The sequence below is a fragment of the Xiphophorus maculatus genome, chromosome 1 (genome assembly GCF_002775205.1).
Source record: "Xiphophorus maculatus strain JP 163 A chromosome 1, X_maculatus-5.0-male, whole genome shotgun sequence".
NCBI lineage: Eukaryota > Metazoa > Chordata > Actinopteri > Cyprinodontiformes > Poeciliidae > Xiphophorus > Xiphophorus maculatus.
Window position 1 is genome coordinate 10516718 of NC_036443.1, and position 17276 is coordinate 10533993.

A 17276-nucleotide genomic window follows, 5' to 3' on the forward strand; every position below is an offset into this window, starting at 1 on the left:
GAAACCTGCTTTTGCCTTTCCTGAATAGCAATTAGATTGAACACGACTTTCTGCTGGTGTTGGTGTCTCTGGTCGTTAAGTACTAACCTGTCACGATCTTTCATATGATCCCTATTCAATTCTAAAACTTCTGCTGTGATTAGATTTTAGATAAGTTCATGAACATATGACAAAGATTGTACCTGTAATGTTTAATCTGTAAAACAATTTGCTTGAATGAAGTTGCACGTTATATATATATGAATGAATAACGGCACCGCATGTCCTTCAGCCAGTAAATATATCTGTCTGTGCTCAGTTGGAGGTCTGAGAAACTCAAGACAACTAATAGAAGCAACAATAGTTTTATTGTTGTGAATAGCTTCATCCAGTAAATGTCTCATATCAGTGAGTAATCACAGACTAAAACAAATTTAGTCATACTTTCCATAGTGCTTTTGTTCTGCGTGTTTTTCCTGCTGGATAACTCCTGAGCAGCTGTTACACAGAAAACACGTCAAATAGACGGAGCCCATACGTCATTTATGTAGAAGACAGAGGGGGAAGGGCAAATCTCACTGTTTCTCAGTCTGTGTTAAATTCCTGAATATGAGAACTATGGTGATTGTCATTACACTCAGATGAAACCAGAAAACACTGAATTAAATTAGTCAGAAGCTTATTTTTCCTCACTGTGAAGTCAAAGCAAACTTTTCCATAGTTATCTTATTGCATGTACATTTCTTACTTTGAGGAAAGTAATTAGGAGTTATGTAATAAATTCTACCTCATTATTCTTGCATTTAGCATGTAGTAACAGTTTTGTTAATCCTAACTGATCAAGAACAATTAGTCCATGAGAAAACAAAGTTCATGTGGTTTTTTTACACAAATATTTGGTCAAAAACCCTTCTTGATCAGATCTTATTTGAGTTATCAGCTCTACCTCCATTATGTCCTTTACGCCCTACCTTACTGCTTCGGATACCTTCTCTTGCTCTGCCTCTGTGTTGTCCAAGCAAAGGAAACAGATTTATTGTATTTCCCTTATGTGATATGTTGGGTTGATTTGGGTCATGTTGTGACGCTTGCTTCAGTACTTATTTGATTCAGCACTCTTCTGTTGCTCAGTCCATTCCAACCACCTGGAGATTCCCAAATCAAAGCCATGAATCATTCTTTTCATATCCAAGACTGTTTTTGAAGGCTGTGGATACAATGTGTGTTGCTTCATCCTTCTCTGGGTAAAATGTGCTTCTGTAAAGGCAGCAAAAAGTGAAAAATAAATGAGAAGGGGAATATATTGAAGCTAAACCTTTGGATTCTCTGAACTTTAGAACCTTAAAAGACCATATATGTATAACATTAGTTTTAGTTCACAAAATAATGTGAACTAAAATTTTACAGTCTATTAAAGGGCTCCACCAATCGCTCATACTTTCATTTGCATTTTTGAGATTAATAACAGCACAAAGCACATATGTTTCAATGCTCAAATGGGCATAATCTTGTAATCTGCTATATCTATCATCCTTTTCCTTTCTGTATGTTTTATTTCTCAGAAAAATAACTGCCACCTGTTTCCTGTGGTTAGTCTTTATTCTGGAGAACAACAGTAATTGAGACAAAGTCAACGATCTTATATACAAACCTGCTGTAAAGAGAAAGAAGTAGAATTAGATCAGTGGAAATTTGATCAGGGTTCCCGGTGACACAGTTGTTGCCATTTTCATCATTCCTTCTCAGGGGTCCTGCCTGCAGCATGTCAGTGTTAAGACAAGCCAAAAGACAGGAAATGGATGTGACAACAGGCTCCAGCTGTGCCAGGCACTTTTCTCGTCACTCTGGGGGGAACCAGCGTTTTCCTCTTGTGATGAGTGTCATCAGATGTGTTGTGGTAGGCTGAAAAAAGATCCTTGTACAGATTAGATTTTGTTATGTTCTTCTTGTAAATATCTGTAGCACAGTATTAGTTCCCCTGTGTTGCTTTCCAACCCCTTTGATGATGATCGGTAATCATTGAAATTTGATGGACAAAAACTTTGATAATTAGTTGTTGTTCTTTTTTCAGTAACTGAACTGAATTCTACCTCCTAGGGTTTCTACCTCTCTTTGTCCCTCTCCCTTTTCCCTTGACAGCTAATTCAGGTAGTGGTTAAACACTCCCCTGAGAAATGAGATACTGTGCATAGAATAGAATACAGGGTTTGCCATAAGTTTCCATACATAAGAGAATGTAAAATGTATATTTCTTTTGTATTTCAGATACCCAAGAAGATGCGTTTGACAAAAGAGCAAAGAATTGAAATTATACTGATGGCTGGATCGGGAAGCAGTCGCATGGTTGCACAAAACTTTAACAGAAAACATGGAACGAGCATCACACACGACACTGTGGCAAAACTTATTTGCAAGTTTCAGAAAACTGGAAATGTTGCAGATCAACCACGAAGTGGTCCAAGACGTGCAGCAATTACACAGAGTCCCACAAAAATAAAAACAGGTGTCCAATATAAAATGTTTATTTTTTCTATGTATGGAAACTTATGGCCCACCCTGTAGAATAATCCTCTACTTGTGGGGAGAATTAAAGTGTTGGCAGCAACGTGACAGGCGAATGGAAGCCCACAGTTACATGTAAAAAAATTAAATAACCAATAATATTAAAGACAAAGTAGAAACTGTACCATAATGGTACTTTATGTGGTGAGAAAATGCTACAATTATGAATAAAAGTAGATGTAAATTATTTATAACAAATGTATTTGACCATTAAGATAATGTTAAAATTGCAAATCTGGTATGTAATTAGTTCTTCAGTTTACCAGCTGCTGGGAGAAACGACCTCTGATATCTTTCGTTGCACATTATAGATGCAACATCCTTTTGCTGTAGGAGGTTTTCAGTGCTATAATGGTCTTATGCATGGGCTGGAAAACATTCAGAGTGATGCTATTTAGTCAGAGTTCTCCTGTTTGGCGCCACCTACACTGGGTTGAGAGGACAGAGGTGGCCTTCCTGCTGTTTCCTCTCAGCTGTTCATAAGTTTTGTCAGCAGAAAAACTCGTACAAATATGTAAATTTTTATGTGTATATATTTATTTTGATAAGACACTGCCAATATGCGTTTAATAATGATACTGTCTGACGTTTTAAAATGGCTAGCTTACTTTAAATCAATCCTCAAATATGCATAACAGCATAATGGTAATTAGTCTGACTGCAAGTATACCAATGCATGTTGACCTTCGTTATGCTATTTATTTTTCAGCTGGCCATGATTTGATAATTAACATTTATTGTCTAAGATTGTTAAGTACCTTTAATCTGAGTCTGTTTTGTTGAAAACTGCATTTCATTTAAAGTGAATAACAACAGTTATGAGGGAATGCTACACAGAAAATGTTTTATGTAAAAACGGCAAATGAAACGGATGCATAGAAAAGCAACATGCCCAAATCCACCATCACTGTTCTTAGGCAGATTGTTACCATGTTTTAATCCTTCCATGATCTTTGGTACCTATATTACCCCCATGACAGACAAACAGTTGCTGGATATCTCATCCATTCCTTCAGGTGTACTAACCTGATATACTACAGGATATTTATATGCAAGAAAAACATTTGACTGATTGATTCTTAGTGATATGTTGCAGAAAACTGCAATTAACATATAAAAGGTGCTTCATGAGTAAGAAGGGTTAGGTGCATGAATAAACTCATTTGGGTGACTATTTATGTGTTTGCATTTATTGCTATTTATAGTCATAGACTGAAACAAAAATATGTTGCCGTTGGTTACACATTTGCTTTTCTGTCTATTGTGGTATGTAGGTTTCATTAAGACTGCATAATATTAGGGAAATTATTATTAAACACTGCAATGACATCAATTGTGAATAAACCTGTTTTCTACTATCACGATGTTCTTATACTGAACTTTATCTTCTCAGTCAAAATCTTTAAAAGACAGTACCATGAAGGCCAATGAGAATCCATCCAACTGGTAAAGCATTTAGACTCCCTGATTGTGAAGGAAGTACAGCATAACACTACAGAACGTTGCAACTAAGGTGTATTTTGATATTATAATGATGATTGAAATTTACTACACTGTGCAGGCCTAGTTTTTCTTTCATGTATAAGTGATTTCATAAGGAAATCTATTATTCCCTTTATTGGATTTCTGTAGGTTTTATGCTCTTTATTAAAATCTACGTCACTCACTTTAAACAAAACAAGCAGCGCAGGGACAGTTAAAACGCTGCATTATGAATGTACTGATGATGAGTGTTGTGTATTTGGAGGCATCGTCATTCAGTTCACAGATTTTGTACCAATCTGAATTTGATCTTTGTTCCTTCTTTGTGTCTCTCCAGGTTTATGCATGTAAAAGAACTGGCTCAGCTCTGCCAGCCCTCTTTTCTGACATCCCACTGTGTCGCTCCACAACCACCACATTTGCCTGCTGTCCTCAACCCATGGAGAGTACACGCCCACCCAGATAGGATGCTGGCCTCGTCCGACGCGCTGCGTCCCCTCCTGCCCATCGCCACCACCTCCTTCTCCTTACGTGTACCTGCTCTTGCCGACGCCTCCTCCCAGCCCTTCAGGCCGCGCCCCGCCCCGCACCAACATGGTGGATGAGATGACCACTATGAAGGATGACATCATCAATGCCAACACGCTGGCTTGGCTGGTCTGCTCGGGCGTGTCCATCCTGGCCAACACTTGGAGCATTCTTAGCGTCAGTGCTAAGCAGAAGAAGTGGAAACCGCTGGAGTTCCTCATCTGCACCCTGGCAGGGACACACATTCTCAACATGGCCATCCCCATCACCATGTACTGTGTCATAACGCTGCGGCGGCAGCACTCTAACTACGAGTGGAACGAGGGTCTGTGCAAGGTGTTTGTCTCTACCTTTTACACGCTAACATTGGTCACCTGCTTCTCGGTCACCTCGCTCTCCTATCACCGCATGTGGATGGTCCGCTGGCCAGTGAACTACAGGTATGACATTTAATTATGAGACTAAAAAGTCCTACAGCTGTTTCAGATTAAACCAAAGTCATAACACAAATTAAAAGACTAGCTCCTGTTTTTCATATTATAGATAAAACGGCCAGTTGTTGTTTTCTCCTTTTGTAAAATTGCCCTTTATGGAAAGCTCCACTTGTTCCCTCTGGGGACATTTATTATTAGAACTATTCCCCGCAGAAGAAATGATTGCCTTGCAAACTATGTTTGGAGTATCCTCTGACATTAGAGTGAGAATACATATGATGGGTGGGCCACTATCCAAGGTACATGTTCATGTTTTTTGCATTAAGATTGGGAGGAACTCTTGCACTGGACATTTCATTTTCATTTCCTTTTAGTCTTTGGTTTAATTGCATTTATATCGTCAGCATTCTTATGGCATTAATCTGTCTGGTGCCCGACAACGGCGCCACTGTATCCTCTGACCACAACCAGCAGGCAAGGTGGGTGTGCTGTCTTACCCAAGGACATAATGACTGAGACAAACAGCCCAGGGATTCAGCCAGCAATCTACATGACCAACTTTTACCACTGTCGCCATATATTTGATTTATCAAACAAATTGGGAATTTATGGATTAAAGAGATTATTTGTTAGTGAGAGCCCAAATAGAAGTTATAAATTGTTTCTGCGGCTGATTCTTGTTAGTTTTCTGTAAAGTCACGACTCTCCTCAGGTTTTCATAAACTATTCAACATAACTTCCACGATTCTAAATTTTTACACAAAACCCATAACAAACATCTGTCTTTTATTTTCTCCTTTTTTAGGACAAAAATAACTCTGAAGAAAGAGCTGCTATGCCTGCAGCAGGCTGCCTACTGACAGCAAATTCAGTCAGGAATAATCAACAGCTGCCACAGATAGACATGGTACCTGTATTAGGGATATCAGTCAAATATCTGATCCAAGAACGCTGTTGGTATCGCTCAAGCACTGATACTGGGCTGGATCAGTCCTATCTCTATGTGTAAACATTCATATAAAATATCTTCAAACTATAAGTATTAAACAAGATAGTTATAAACTTTACAGTTTGACCATATACCCAAAGAAGCAAATCTCAGAAGATAAGGTGTCATTCAGGTCAGAAATGTTAGACTATTGTCGCGGATTTCTAAGATAGGACGCAGACAGACTTGTGCCATCTGTCAGCCTGTGTACAGTTTGCGAGTTGAAAGGATCGCATCAGGTGAAATGTCTTTCCTGCCAGCATGTTAGCTGGTTATTTGAGGTAACACCGTGTCAGGCTGTCTAAACAGCCAGTATCTGCCAGCTCTAGTTTCCACTTTCACTTGGTTTTCTCACAACATATGATATTAACAAGAAACAGTGAATAATAATAAAACCGAGGTTCACCACACTTTAACAGCATTAGCACTATTTTCGTCTCGTTTCGTCTCCCGGGACGTCTGCTGTTCACACCGAGTCACATGCTTTAAACAGGACCGTGTCTTTATTATATCAGCATTGGAGTGCTGCACTAAAATAAGAAGCTGATTTAATAGAACGACGAGGTTGATTTTTAACACACTAAGGTATTTTGAATACAGGATGATGAAAAGGTGTGTAGTTTGTAAACCATACACCTTTGCATCCCAGAGGTCTCATCTTCAGTCTAATTCAGCTTTTATTCAACATTTGCATATCTCAGCCTTATAATATTCTGTGAAAAGATTTTCTAATATAAACATAACGTAAAGGCTAAATAATAACAAGTTGTAGCTAGGTGTTATTCTACAGATTACATGCACAGTGCATTTTGTATCCTCCTGAAAGCCTAACCATGGTGCATCTGGTAAAGAGCAGCATTATGTTGGCTCCCTTTTCTTCCCTGCTGGAAAACAAGTGATTGCTCTGCCAGTGGCAATCAACCCTACAGATGCTCGGTCTACGGTCAGCTTGGCAAGTTTTACACACAAGCAGCTGCTCAAAAAAAAAAAGTGCTCACTCTTGCTCTCTGTATTACCCAGTCTGTTACCACTATTGACTAACACACACACACACACACCCACACGCACCCCCTCCCCTCTGCGGATCCACATGGTTTTGCACAAAATGCTTTCATTTTTTACTTTCTCATCTTTATATGTCCCCTCTCCAGATTTTCTTTTTGTTTTTAAGTTAGTTTCAACAGTGATATGGAGGAAGCAAAGTTCCAGACTTGGGCTGTGTAATTAGTGTTCATCTTTCTTTTAAATTGCTTCCCATTCACCCCGCTGAGCAGGCCTGCCTTTTCCCTGACATTAACATACGCCGAAGCCCTAAATTATGAGTTCCAGCTTTGGATTTAGGGAGGTATTCTCATCACCCTGTGCTCACTATCTCGTGTAAGTTATTTTCCTCGCTCACTCTGGTAATAGATTCATGCAGCTTGGTGACGTAACCTCCCCATGTACCCCGGGCACATTCAGGAAAGGCTAGCATTACTCACTGTGACAACAAGATCTACTTGTTTTTGCAAAAAACCACAAAAAAAACCACAGTGGAAAAATAGAGGCAACTGCTGCCCCTTCTGTGTTATTTATGTTGCCACAGTGCGCATAGACTAAACAAGTTTGAAATATTTTTAAAATCACATTTTAACCTGATAAGAATGAAATGCATCTTCAGAGGATAATCCTGAGAAGAGGAGACGTAAAGGCGATGTTTGCTCTTAATTCCTTTGGAGAGGCTGATGTGGCGTTCGGCTGAAAGAGCTTAAAGAGAAAAGAGTTTACTTTAATTAGTTATATGAGGCAGAAGAAATACTTTACTTCAGCCAGGCCATTTTTTAAATCAATTTATAAAGCTAGTGTTTTATAAACTGAAGTGGTAATGTAAATAAATAGATCAAAGATTATTTTATAGTGTCTAACTGCAGGGAAGCCTTGACATATGTCCTTTATGTAAATTAGTGAATCTTCTATTGTGCTTATTAAACAGTGAACATTCACATACAGTTCAGAATAAGCATAACCTTTAAAAATCTGTAATTTTTAGACTGCTGGACCACTTATCCGGCAAAATTAGTACAAGACAGAAGTGGTAAAATTCACTGTCAGATTATTGTGATCTACTCTCAGTTTTCATAAAGCTTTCACCTGCAGTCAACCAACTTTAACTGATTATATTTTCTCTTTAAGAACTAGTCTATCAATATTTTTATATCCTGCACGTTCCATGACAAGCAGAGGTGAAAGTTCAACAGGATAATTCAGAGCACTTTTACTATAATCATTTTAGCCTTCTTGTTTTCTGCTAAAAGTCTCATTTTCTCTTTCTTCCTCACATCCAGAATGAACTACACCTTTATTATGTAACCAAAAATTGTTTTCTTTTCATAGCTTCTTACATCCCGGCTTACTTCATTTTTGAATATCATACTGAAACTGGAAATATTTAAATTTAGGCCTTCTTCACTTTGTAACATCAGTCACCATCTGGAAAAAGATAAAACTTTTAAGATTCTGATGTGTTGGTAGCTGATCAAAGCCAATCGAAGCTTCTCCGAATCCCAACTAGTTCCTTGGTTCATGCAATGAAAAGCTCTCATTAGGTTGTGTACATGCATCTAAATTGGTTAATGCCAATAATTGTGAAAAATATTTAAGTACAACATTTTTGAATGGCTAATATCAGCAGCAACTCACCTAGAAAAATACAACCTTAACACTTTTCCTGGCCCTGTTTTATTTCTTAATGACAGATTAATTCTGACTCTGAGCAAAGCAAATGAACTTCCTGTCTTTTATCTTCTCTCTCCTCTTAAACTCCAAGTCAATCTGCCTTTATGTGAAATGTGAAAGTGGGAATTGCGGAGCTCCTGCTGTTTTAATTTGTTGTTGTTGGACTTGCCATGGTTTTACTTTGTAGTTTGTACCTTTTTTTCTGGTTTGTTTGTACTCAGGGCTCAAGCTAGATGCAAATCTGTCTCATCGGTATTGACCAACAACATAGATCATAAATAATTCACAGTGGGTGAAATAATAATGGAAAATAAAGGTTTGTGTGAGGAAAACTGCTGTTTCTATAACTTTGCTAAGTGTTAGCTGCTTTAAACCAATTAAGGTTCTTTATTAAAAGAGATTTATAAAATGCTGTTGACGTTTCAAAATCTAGCATTTAGTAACTTTGCATTAAAACTTTCAACTTGGGCGTGCCGTGGTGGCGGAGGGGTTAGCGCGACCCACATTCAGAGGCAACGTGGCCTCGAGGCGGCTGTCGTGGGTTCGACTCCCGGACCTGCCGACGTTTACCGTTCCCTCCTCTCCTTCCCCCTTTCCTGTCAGCCTACTTTGAAAAAGGGAAACTAGAACCCACAAAAAAAAAAACTTTCAACTTGCCTGTTATCTGTAGAATTTCTGCCTGTTTCATAGTCAAAAATCAGCTAATTCCAGTCACCTATTGATTTCTTGGTTCATCTTTATATCTTTTCATACTTTTATGGCGGCAAAAAGCACCAAAACAGCCATTTTTCTGCAACTATTCATATTACAGGAGTTAAGAAGAAGCTTATGCTTTAGGATTTTCTGCAAAAAGGCATTTTCTCCAGCCAGGCTGTGTGGATTGCACAGCCTGGCTCAGTGCTGTTGCAAAATATTTATTGTTTTTAGGAAAATATGGAAAAATACAACACAGGCCATAGTTTTAAGATGGATATGTCCTCCTGCTAAGTGCACCAATAGCCTCACCACCAGAAGACAAAGAGAGAGAAAATTCTTCATTGTAGCAGCGACTTGGCGGTGAAAGGAAATGGAAATTCTCTCATGCTGAAAAAGACCCAGATGACAAATGGACCGAAGGAAACTATCGGTAAAAAATTGATTTCCTTCCACTTTCTTCTCTGCTTTGTCCAGGCCATAACTGTTTTTGATGAGGTGCTGTTTTAAACAGATCTTCAAGTGGTTTTTGAAACACCTTTTCAATTTCAACATTTAATTTACTTAGGTGGGAAGATGTTATTTTTTCTGACTTGACAATATTTTGACAATTCTGAGGACATTTTTTGTCTCCATAATTCATCATATTTAGCAGTAAATATGCTAAATGGTTTCTAAAGTACAACCAATGGACTTTTAATTGTCAGATTTAGCTGAACTTGGCCTCAGCCGTTTCACATTTTCTTTTCATTAAGTCGCTTTTTTATCGACTTGGATGTACGCCTGGCCTTACAGTGATGCTGATTTGCAATGTGTCTTGTAGAGAAGAGAACATTTTGGGTCAATCCTGACTGGTATTTGGAACTATTCATAAACTCACCCACCTTTACAAAAAGCTGTTCTGTGTAAATAAACCTAACCCAAGATTTGATGTTGCCACCACAATATGCACTATTAATACGATCATCCTTTAAAAACGTTCAATGTTATTCTGGTGCCAAGCTTACCTTTAGGAATTGTAGCTAAAAGTTCAGGTTTTATTTTAACAGACTATAATGCATTTTCCCAAAAGGTTCTGGGAGATTTATTTGGGAATGGATGTTTACTGTGGAAGAAAATCTTTCTTTTTCAACACCAGACCTTAGTCCAGAATATGGAGATACCAGGAATGTCAGGCAATGATGTTGCTGACACAGATACAATCACATGGAGGGAGTAAGTTTCGTGAATGAAGCAGTTCAATAGCGGAACCTGAAATTCAAGAACAGGCTGGCAGCAGCAACAGAGGATCTGACAATGGAGTAACTAAACCAATAGAAGTTTAATTATTGAATGTTTTGCAGGTGAGAACGTGGAATGAAAGGCTTTGGGAGAAAGTACTGACTAAGAAAGGGAACACAAAAGCTGAACACTACAATAACTAGAAATGCAAACAAACCTCAAAAGAGTAGAGTTAGAAAACTATATTCAAAGTCCAGGTCATTACAAGGAGATGTTCACATTTAGAACTAAATAAGTAAATTGTTAGTCATTTCTGCAGCCGCTTCAATGTTGCTGTCTGCCTCTTGGCAGCTTTGTTGACCTGTTTCAATGGATGGTTTTATTACAACATCTAGTTTATTGTCCCTGTTGCCTTACATTTGCTCCGTTTATCAGTGGCTGTCTTTCTTGTTGAACAGTGTTTGCATAATGCTGTGGATTGTTTTTGCATCCTAGATTTAAATGATGTTTGCTTTTCAGCAAAATACAGCTTCAGCCAAGAAGGAAAAGGAACAGATGCCTGGAACGTCTCACTAGGACAGCTGAACTTTGTTAGTTTACTCATGTTCACTATAATTGATGGCAAGTATGAACACAAGAAGCCTGAGAGTTGAAACTGAATCAAAGGTGCTTCATCAAAATTTTAGTTTAATGGTGTTCACACTTAAGCAAACAGGTGATTGTTCAGTCTTCCATTTGATTGAGGTTAAATGTGATTTAAATTTGAAATAAGTCAGAAATAATGTATCAAAGTCTAACATTTTAGCAGGGTTTTGTACACCTTTGTCAGCTTTCCAGGCATACAGTAACTGCGGTAAAGTTTTAGCAGGAATACCTCTGAGATTTCTCTGAGAAGACGAGACTCACAAGCTTTAAACTAATAAGCTGCAGGACTTGTGGAGCAGAACATAAAGCGACGGCCAATTTAAGCTGAAGCCCTGACAGCTTCGCTGAATTGAAACAAAATTCTTTGCTTATGCTTCCAGGTTGAGTAACACCAAAAAGCAGGCGGTTCACACAGTGATGGGTATCTGGATGGTGTCCTTCATCCTGTCCACGCTCCCAGCAGTGGGCTGGCACGACACCATCGATCGCTTCTACACCTCCGACTGCAGATTCATTGTGACAGAGATCGGCCTGGGCTTCGGCGTGTGCTTCCTGCTGCTCATCGGTGGCAGCGTGGCCATGGGCGTGATCTGCATCGGCATTGCTCTCTTCCAGACCTTCTCCATTCAGGCGGGCCATAACGCCGACAAGAACAAGTTCAATGTCCCGACCATCGTGGTGGAGGATGCTCAGGGGAAGCGCAGATCATCCATTGACGGATCAGAGCCTCTCAAGACTTCGCTGCAGATCACTTACCTGATCAGTGGCATCGTCTTCATCTACGACTTCCTGACTGGCTTCCCCATACTGGTGAGTTTATTGTAGGTAGTGGCTAAAAGGTTAGATGGTCAAATTTGAGCTCTCAATGGAAAATGGAGCCATGTTAGTCAGAGAGACAAAAAGAGTGAAAATGTGGCTTTGGAAAGTATTTCCCCGTGATTTGCGAGAATAGTTTAGATTTATGCAATTCCATAAATATGAATCACACTGCACGGTATCTGAAGGTGTTGATTTCAACAGACAGGCATATTTCCTCCCGGATATCCCTTATTTTTATCTGTCAAACCATCTCTTCCAGTTTTGTTTTTTAAAGCACTTTTATTATATATGAAGAGATTGTGACTTTGCTTATGCAATCTTGGGTAATGTTGAGTCAAAGTATGCCTGAATCTTGAGTGAATGAGTAAATAGTCTTTCACATTTTCCTTATTCAAAAGACATTTAAAGTTCTCAAAGTTGGGTGTTTACTGAAAGCTATGGGCTTCTTTTTTTCTTGTATCCTCAATGAACCAGCCTGGCCTCCTGAAAGCAAGTTAGTTACAGTTTGCTAAATTAACTTTCCAGCAGTAATTTACTTTTTTATAAACAATAAAAGCTGCAGAAGGCACAAGAATCTGGTCAGTTTACATGCTGCTTAGGCTATGTCTGTCTATGTATGCCATCTGCTGAATATTTTTTACAATCCATAAAGCTTTCTAAAATCACATCATGTCTATCTGAACCAAAACAATTACAGTGTTTCACAAAGAGGACATGGATATTTGTTCCTGTATATTGAGAAGGAATACTGCTGTAATTCCCTTTTTGAGAACTTGCTGATTACACACCAGACCTATTAAGTAAACAAGCATTGTAAGTACTATCAGTTTATTTGAAGTGTCTCAATCTAGAAATATTCTTCCTCTTCTTCACATGTGTACATTTTGTGAAGATTATTTGTATTTTGACATTTTGGATTTTGGAGACTTTGAATTATTTTCTCTTGTTAAGTTGTAATTGTAACGTATAACCAAAACAGCTCATTGCTAAATTTTCTGCCATGCGTCTGCTGTGGTCCTCTAAACTGGAGAGGAGAAAAAAAAACTCGCTCAGCCAAATCAAGGGCCTCTTATTTGAACAGCTCAACATTCTTTTTTTCTATTTGTATTTTCACTAGACCTCTTATTTTTGTTGCAAATGTCATCATGACAAGAGGCTAAACTTTGGAGTCTGTGTTGCAATTTTTGGTGCAAGATGAAAAGCGTTCTCAGTGCATAGCAATAATGTAGCATTACGCTGAGATAGTTTATTTCAGTATCGGTGTTAAAAATGCCTTTTTGCTGAATTATCTTGAAGATGATCCACTCATTTTGTTAAAAAAATAATAGCACACTTTACAACAACAACAGCACTGCATTGTATATTGTTTCATAGAGTTGAATTACTGATGAAAGATCATGTTTCTAGTGCAGCGAACGAAACAGCGAGTCTTCTGGTTCTGATCTAATGAGCTATTTAAATGCATGGAAAGCCGTTCACACACAAATATACTGCGTCTTTGTTTTGGAGTGCATGGAGTTACATCCAGCCTTAGAGAGCCCAGAAACAAAACCATATGCTCGTACAATATCTGCGGGTCTAGATGGGATTTGTTTTGATGCTAAGATCAATAACTTCAGGGTTGCATGTAAAAGTGATTTATGTGTATATCCATTTGAAGTTTGGTAAAATAATCGCACACTAAATGATTCTAAACAAATTGACATACTGTATGTTTGATGAAAATGAACAGATATACTATATGTAAACTATAAGCCTGTTTTGTCTATACTTAGTTGTTCTGCATCACTCTCTAATTCTGACAGTACTGAGCACCTGTTAGAAATATTTATTGTAGCTCCCAGAGGGAGCAGCCACTAGTGCAAGGACTCATTGAACTATTTAACTATAAACTATATAGTTTATAGTTGTTGTATGAACAAAATGTTTTGCCATCTGTACTTGGCTGGCTGTTTGGTGATGGGTTTGGCCAGAGCTACAACACCATGAGCGAGACTGCTGTTGCAGTCAGTGGCCTCTGTTCAATGTTAGCTGACTTTTCTCAGTCTGTTGAACAGATTGAGTTTTTGTTGTTTTACATGAAAAGAATACTAATAATTGTAATCACCTGCGAGCCGTGATTTCTGTTGATGTTTTTGTGTGTTACGTGTAATCTTTTTTATACTAACACTGAAATGAGGCAATGTCCCTTTAATGCTGATGTAAATTGTTTGTGCTCCATTACTTCAACTTTACAATCTAGTAATGTCATTATAGATGTCTGATAAGACTGTACAGTATATCACAAGTATTTTATTGTGCAATAGTCACACCATAAAGGACTATTTGGAGTGCAATAAATGTCAGCTAATAATATACTCCCAATTTTTATGAACTTGCATTTTGTACGCAGAATGGTCACATTGGACAAAAAAGACATTGGTCAAAATCCTAAAGATCACAGAGTGATGGAAGCACAGATAAGGAAGAGAGGAAATAGGAAAATAGCCTGATGATATTGTCATCACAAAATGTACAATTATTGCCACCAACACAAGATTTCCTAATATCATGCAGCCTTAACGCCTGACCAGAGTGTGAGTATCATATGAGTATTTTTATGCAGCTCCCTCAATTTTTCCCCTAAACAGTTTTCTGAATGTTGCTAAAATTGATAGCATCATATTATTTGTGACATTAAAAGCCTAACTGCAACTTGTAAAAGGCTTTACTTTTTGTTCTAAAAAGGTGGTGAGCTTTGCCAGTCTGAAGTTCGACCGCTCCTATAACTGGATGGTGCTGTGTGTGCTGTGGTGCTCCATCGCTCAGTCCATTTTGCTGCCCATGTTCCTCTGGGCTTGCGACCGTTACCGGGCCGACATCCGTATGGTGTGGGAGAAGTGTGTCGCCATCATGTCCAACGATGAAGTGGATGAGGGTAAGTTATTGTAAGGCATCTCCCTTCTGCCCCGCCTCCGTTTTTCCCTCATTTGCACCTGCCCAGTTGATGATGTTTAAAGCCTTTTTTAATTAACTTGGTAAATCAATGAAGGAAAGCTCTTTACGTACATGTCTAAACAGCTTTAGTCTAGAGTAGTCCAAAGAAAATTTATATCAAATTGCTCATGACTAAAAAGAATGAAAACAGAATATTTGCTGGGAAAAATGTTAAATGAATCTGTTTAGATGAAATTATTGCTGTTCAGTCAAGAAAAGAAGGGAACATTTCTATTTTTGTTATTGATTAAACGTCCTGGATTACAAGCTCATGTATGATACAGCTGGAAACCTAAAATGTTAAGCAATGACTTTGCGGAGCGGCAGTGATGTGTTGCTCTATGCGCCATCTTGTCAGAAAAACAGAACAGTCACACAGACACTTTCTCTGCCATCTCTTTGAAAAGACTTTGAACTTCAGCAACTGTTTGATGGAAAATTTCTGTGATTTTGAAGCTATTATCTCAAAATCACAAATTGTACTTTTTTTCTGTTTTGTGTACTTTTTAAGTGTGAACATTTGCAAATAAGTTTTGTAAGCAGTTTTAATTACTTTTCTTTAATCTGTACATTATCTCAAGTCACAGGTGAAATGTTATCATGTGACCTTTGTTATGAAATAAAAACTGAAAGGACAAGTGTCTGTGTAGCTTTATAAAGTGCTCATAACTTTATTTTCTATCATGTCTGTATTTATGCTTTAAAACTGCTACAGATATATGAAGCTACATTGCTTAACAAAGCATCTGTTTGTCTTTTTACTGTAATGGTTTAAAATGGGTTATCCTCCCTTGGAAAGATTTTCTTGAGAGGGCAACAGAATAAATCATTCGGTTGACAGCTTTTAGTGAAAGTGAACCAAACGCTGTTAAGCTGCATATTCATGTCATTTTGATGGTCATATTTCCCTCAAGTCAGGAATAAAACAATTGGGTATTGGTTACAAACCTAAAATACATTGAATTAATGATTTTTTAATGCTTTTTTATGTTTGTTTTCTTTTCTTTTGCTTTTCTTTTGTCTTTGTGCAATGATAAGTCACCTGCTGACGGAAGTCATTTAAAGGCACACACACATTAAACGACACTTAGATAATTTGAGAAAGTCTCATGATACCTACCTCTTTCACAACATACTAAAACAAGTATTTACTACTTAGTTCAACTCGATTTAATTCAGTTCAGTTCAAGCTAATTCATTTGAATTCAATGCAGCTTAAATTTCCACCAAGAAAACAGACACTTCTGCAACATCTGGTTCTAAAATGAGGTCACATGATAATCATGCAGCAGGTGGAAACATGAACTGGGCTAAAAGTTTCTCCCCCTGTTTTTGTTTAAACTCAACCCTGTCTGAAACCCTCCTGCCCCGTTTCTAACCCTCTAGACCTTCTGACCCTTTTTCTCTTTTTGACACCTTTCCTGAGAGCTGAAAATTGTCCAAAGGGAGTCCTTAAAAACACAAGGCAGTTCATATTCTGTGTGATAATTAACACTCCCAGTTCTCTGTTTTGTTTTGTTTTTCTTTTTTTCCAGAGGGCTTGCCATGTATAACTCATCACAGTTGTATGTATAAGAACTGTTTCCTGTTTCCCAAAGCTACTAACTTTGCATGCAAAGCTGCCTGTGCAAATAGCAACTTTCATCCTCCATCCATTTGGCCAACATTTATCCTCAAGATCATTTTATACCCATCTTCAATTGATTTGTTGTGAACATAAAGACAGTTATTGTGTTAGAATAATAAAAAAAAAGATTTAAAAAATTGCAACAATTCTGGTTTTGGTTTTGAATTTCACAAGCAATTCCTTGGCTATCTCTGCTTGGTTCTTTGCTTGTAGCTTACATTCCTGAGAACACACATAGGAGAAGTCAACAAATCAGAGAACGATTGAACTTGTTTCTCCTTTCTATTCGTCTGTCTGTCTGTCTGTCTTGTGTATGGAGTTCGTTGCTCTCTAATCCTGACGCTCGTGCTTTTCTGCGCTTTGCAGAAAACAGCCAAGATGGAGGAATTCATGCCGACTTAATATATGACAGACCATATGACTATAGCTCGGCGCCTGAAATCGTGACGATAGACCGTAATGCCAAGTTTGAGTTCTCAACCTTAGAAAGGGGGGTTCTGCAAGGGTATCCATTGAGGGAACAACAGGAAGATAAAATGCAGTATTTGCAGGTATATTTATTGATTTCCTTCATTTCTTTTTTTTTATCAGTTGAATTAATTTAACT

General features: G+C 38.0%; 1 protein-coding gene across 1 annotated transcript in view; it reads left to right on the forward strand.

Moving 5' to 3' along the window:
- gpr153 (G protein-coupled receptor 153) overlaps positions 1 to 17276 on the forward strand; it is a 35116-nt gene that overhangs the window by 12189 nt on the left and 5651 nt on the right. Inside the window, exons 2-5 of the mRNA XM_005800092.2 lie at positions 4361 to 4991; positions 11628 to 12057; positions 14794 to 14983; positions 17036 to 17220. Coding sequence (XP_005800149.1) covers positions 4618 to 4991; positions 11628 to 12057; positions 14794 to 14983; positions 17036 to 17220 — 1179 coding nt within the window. The 5' untranslated portion in view covers positions 4361 to 4617. The remainder of the gene's footprint in view (positions 1 to 4360; positions 4992 to 11627; positions 12058 to 14793; positions 14984 to 17035; positions 17221 to 17276) is intronic.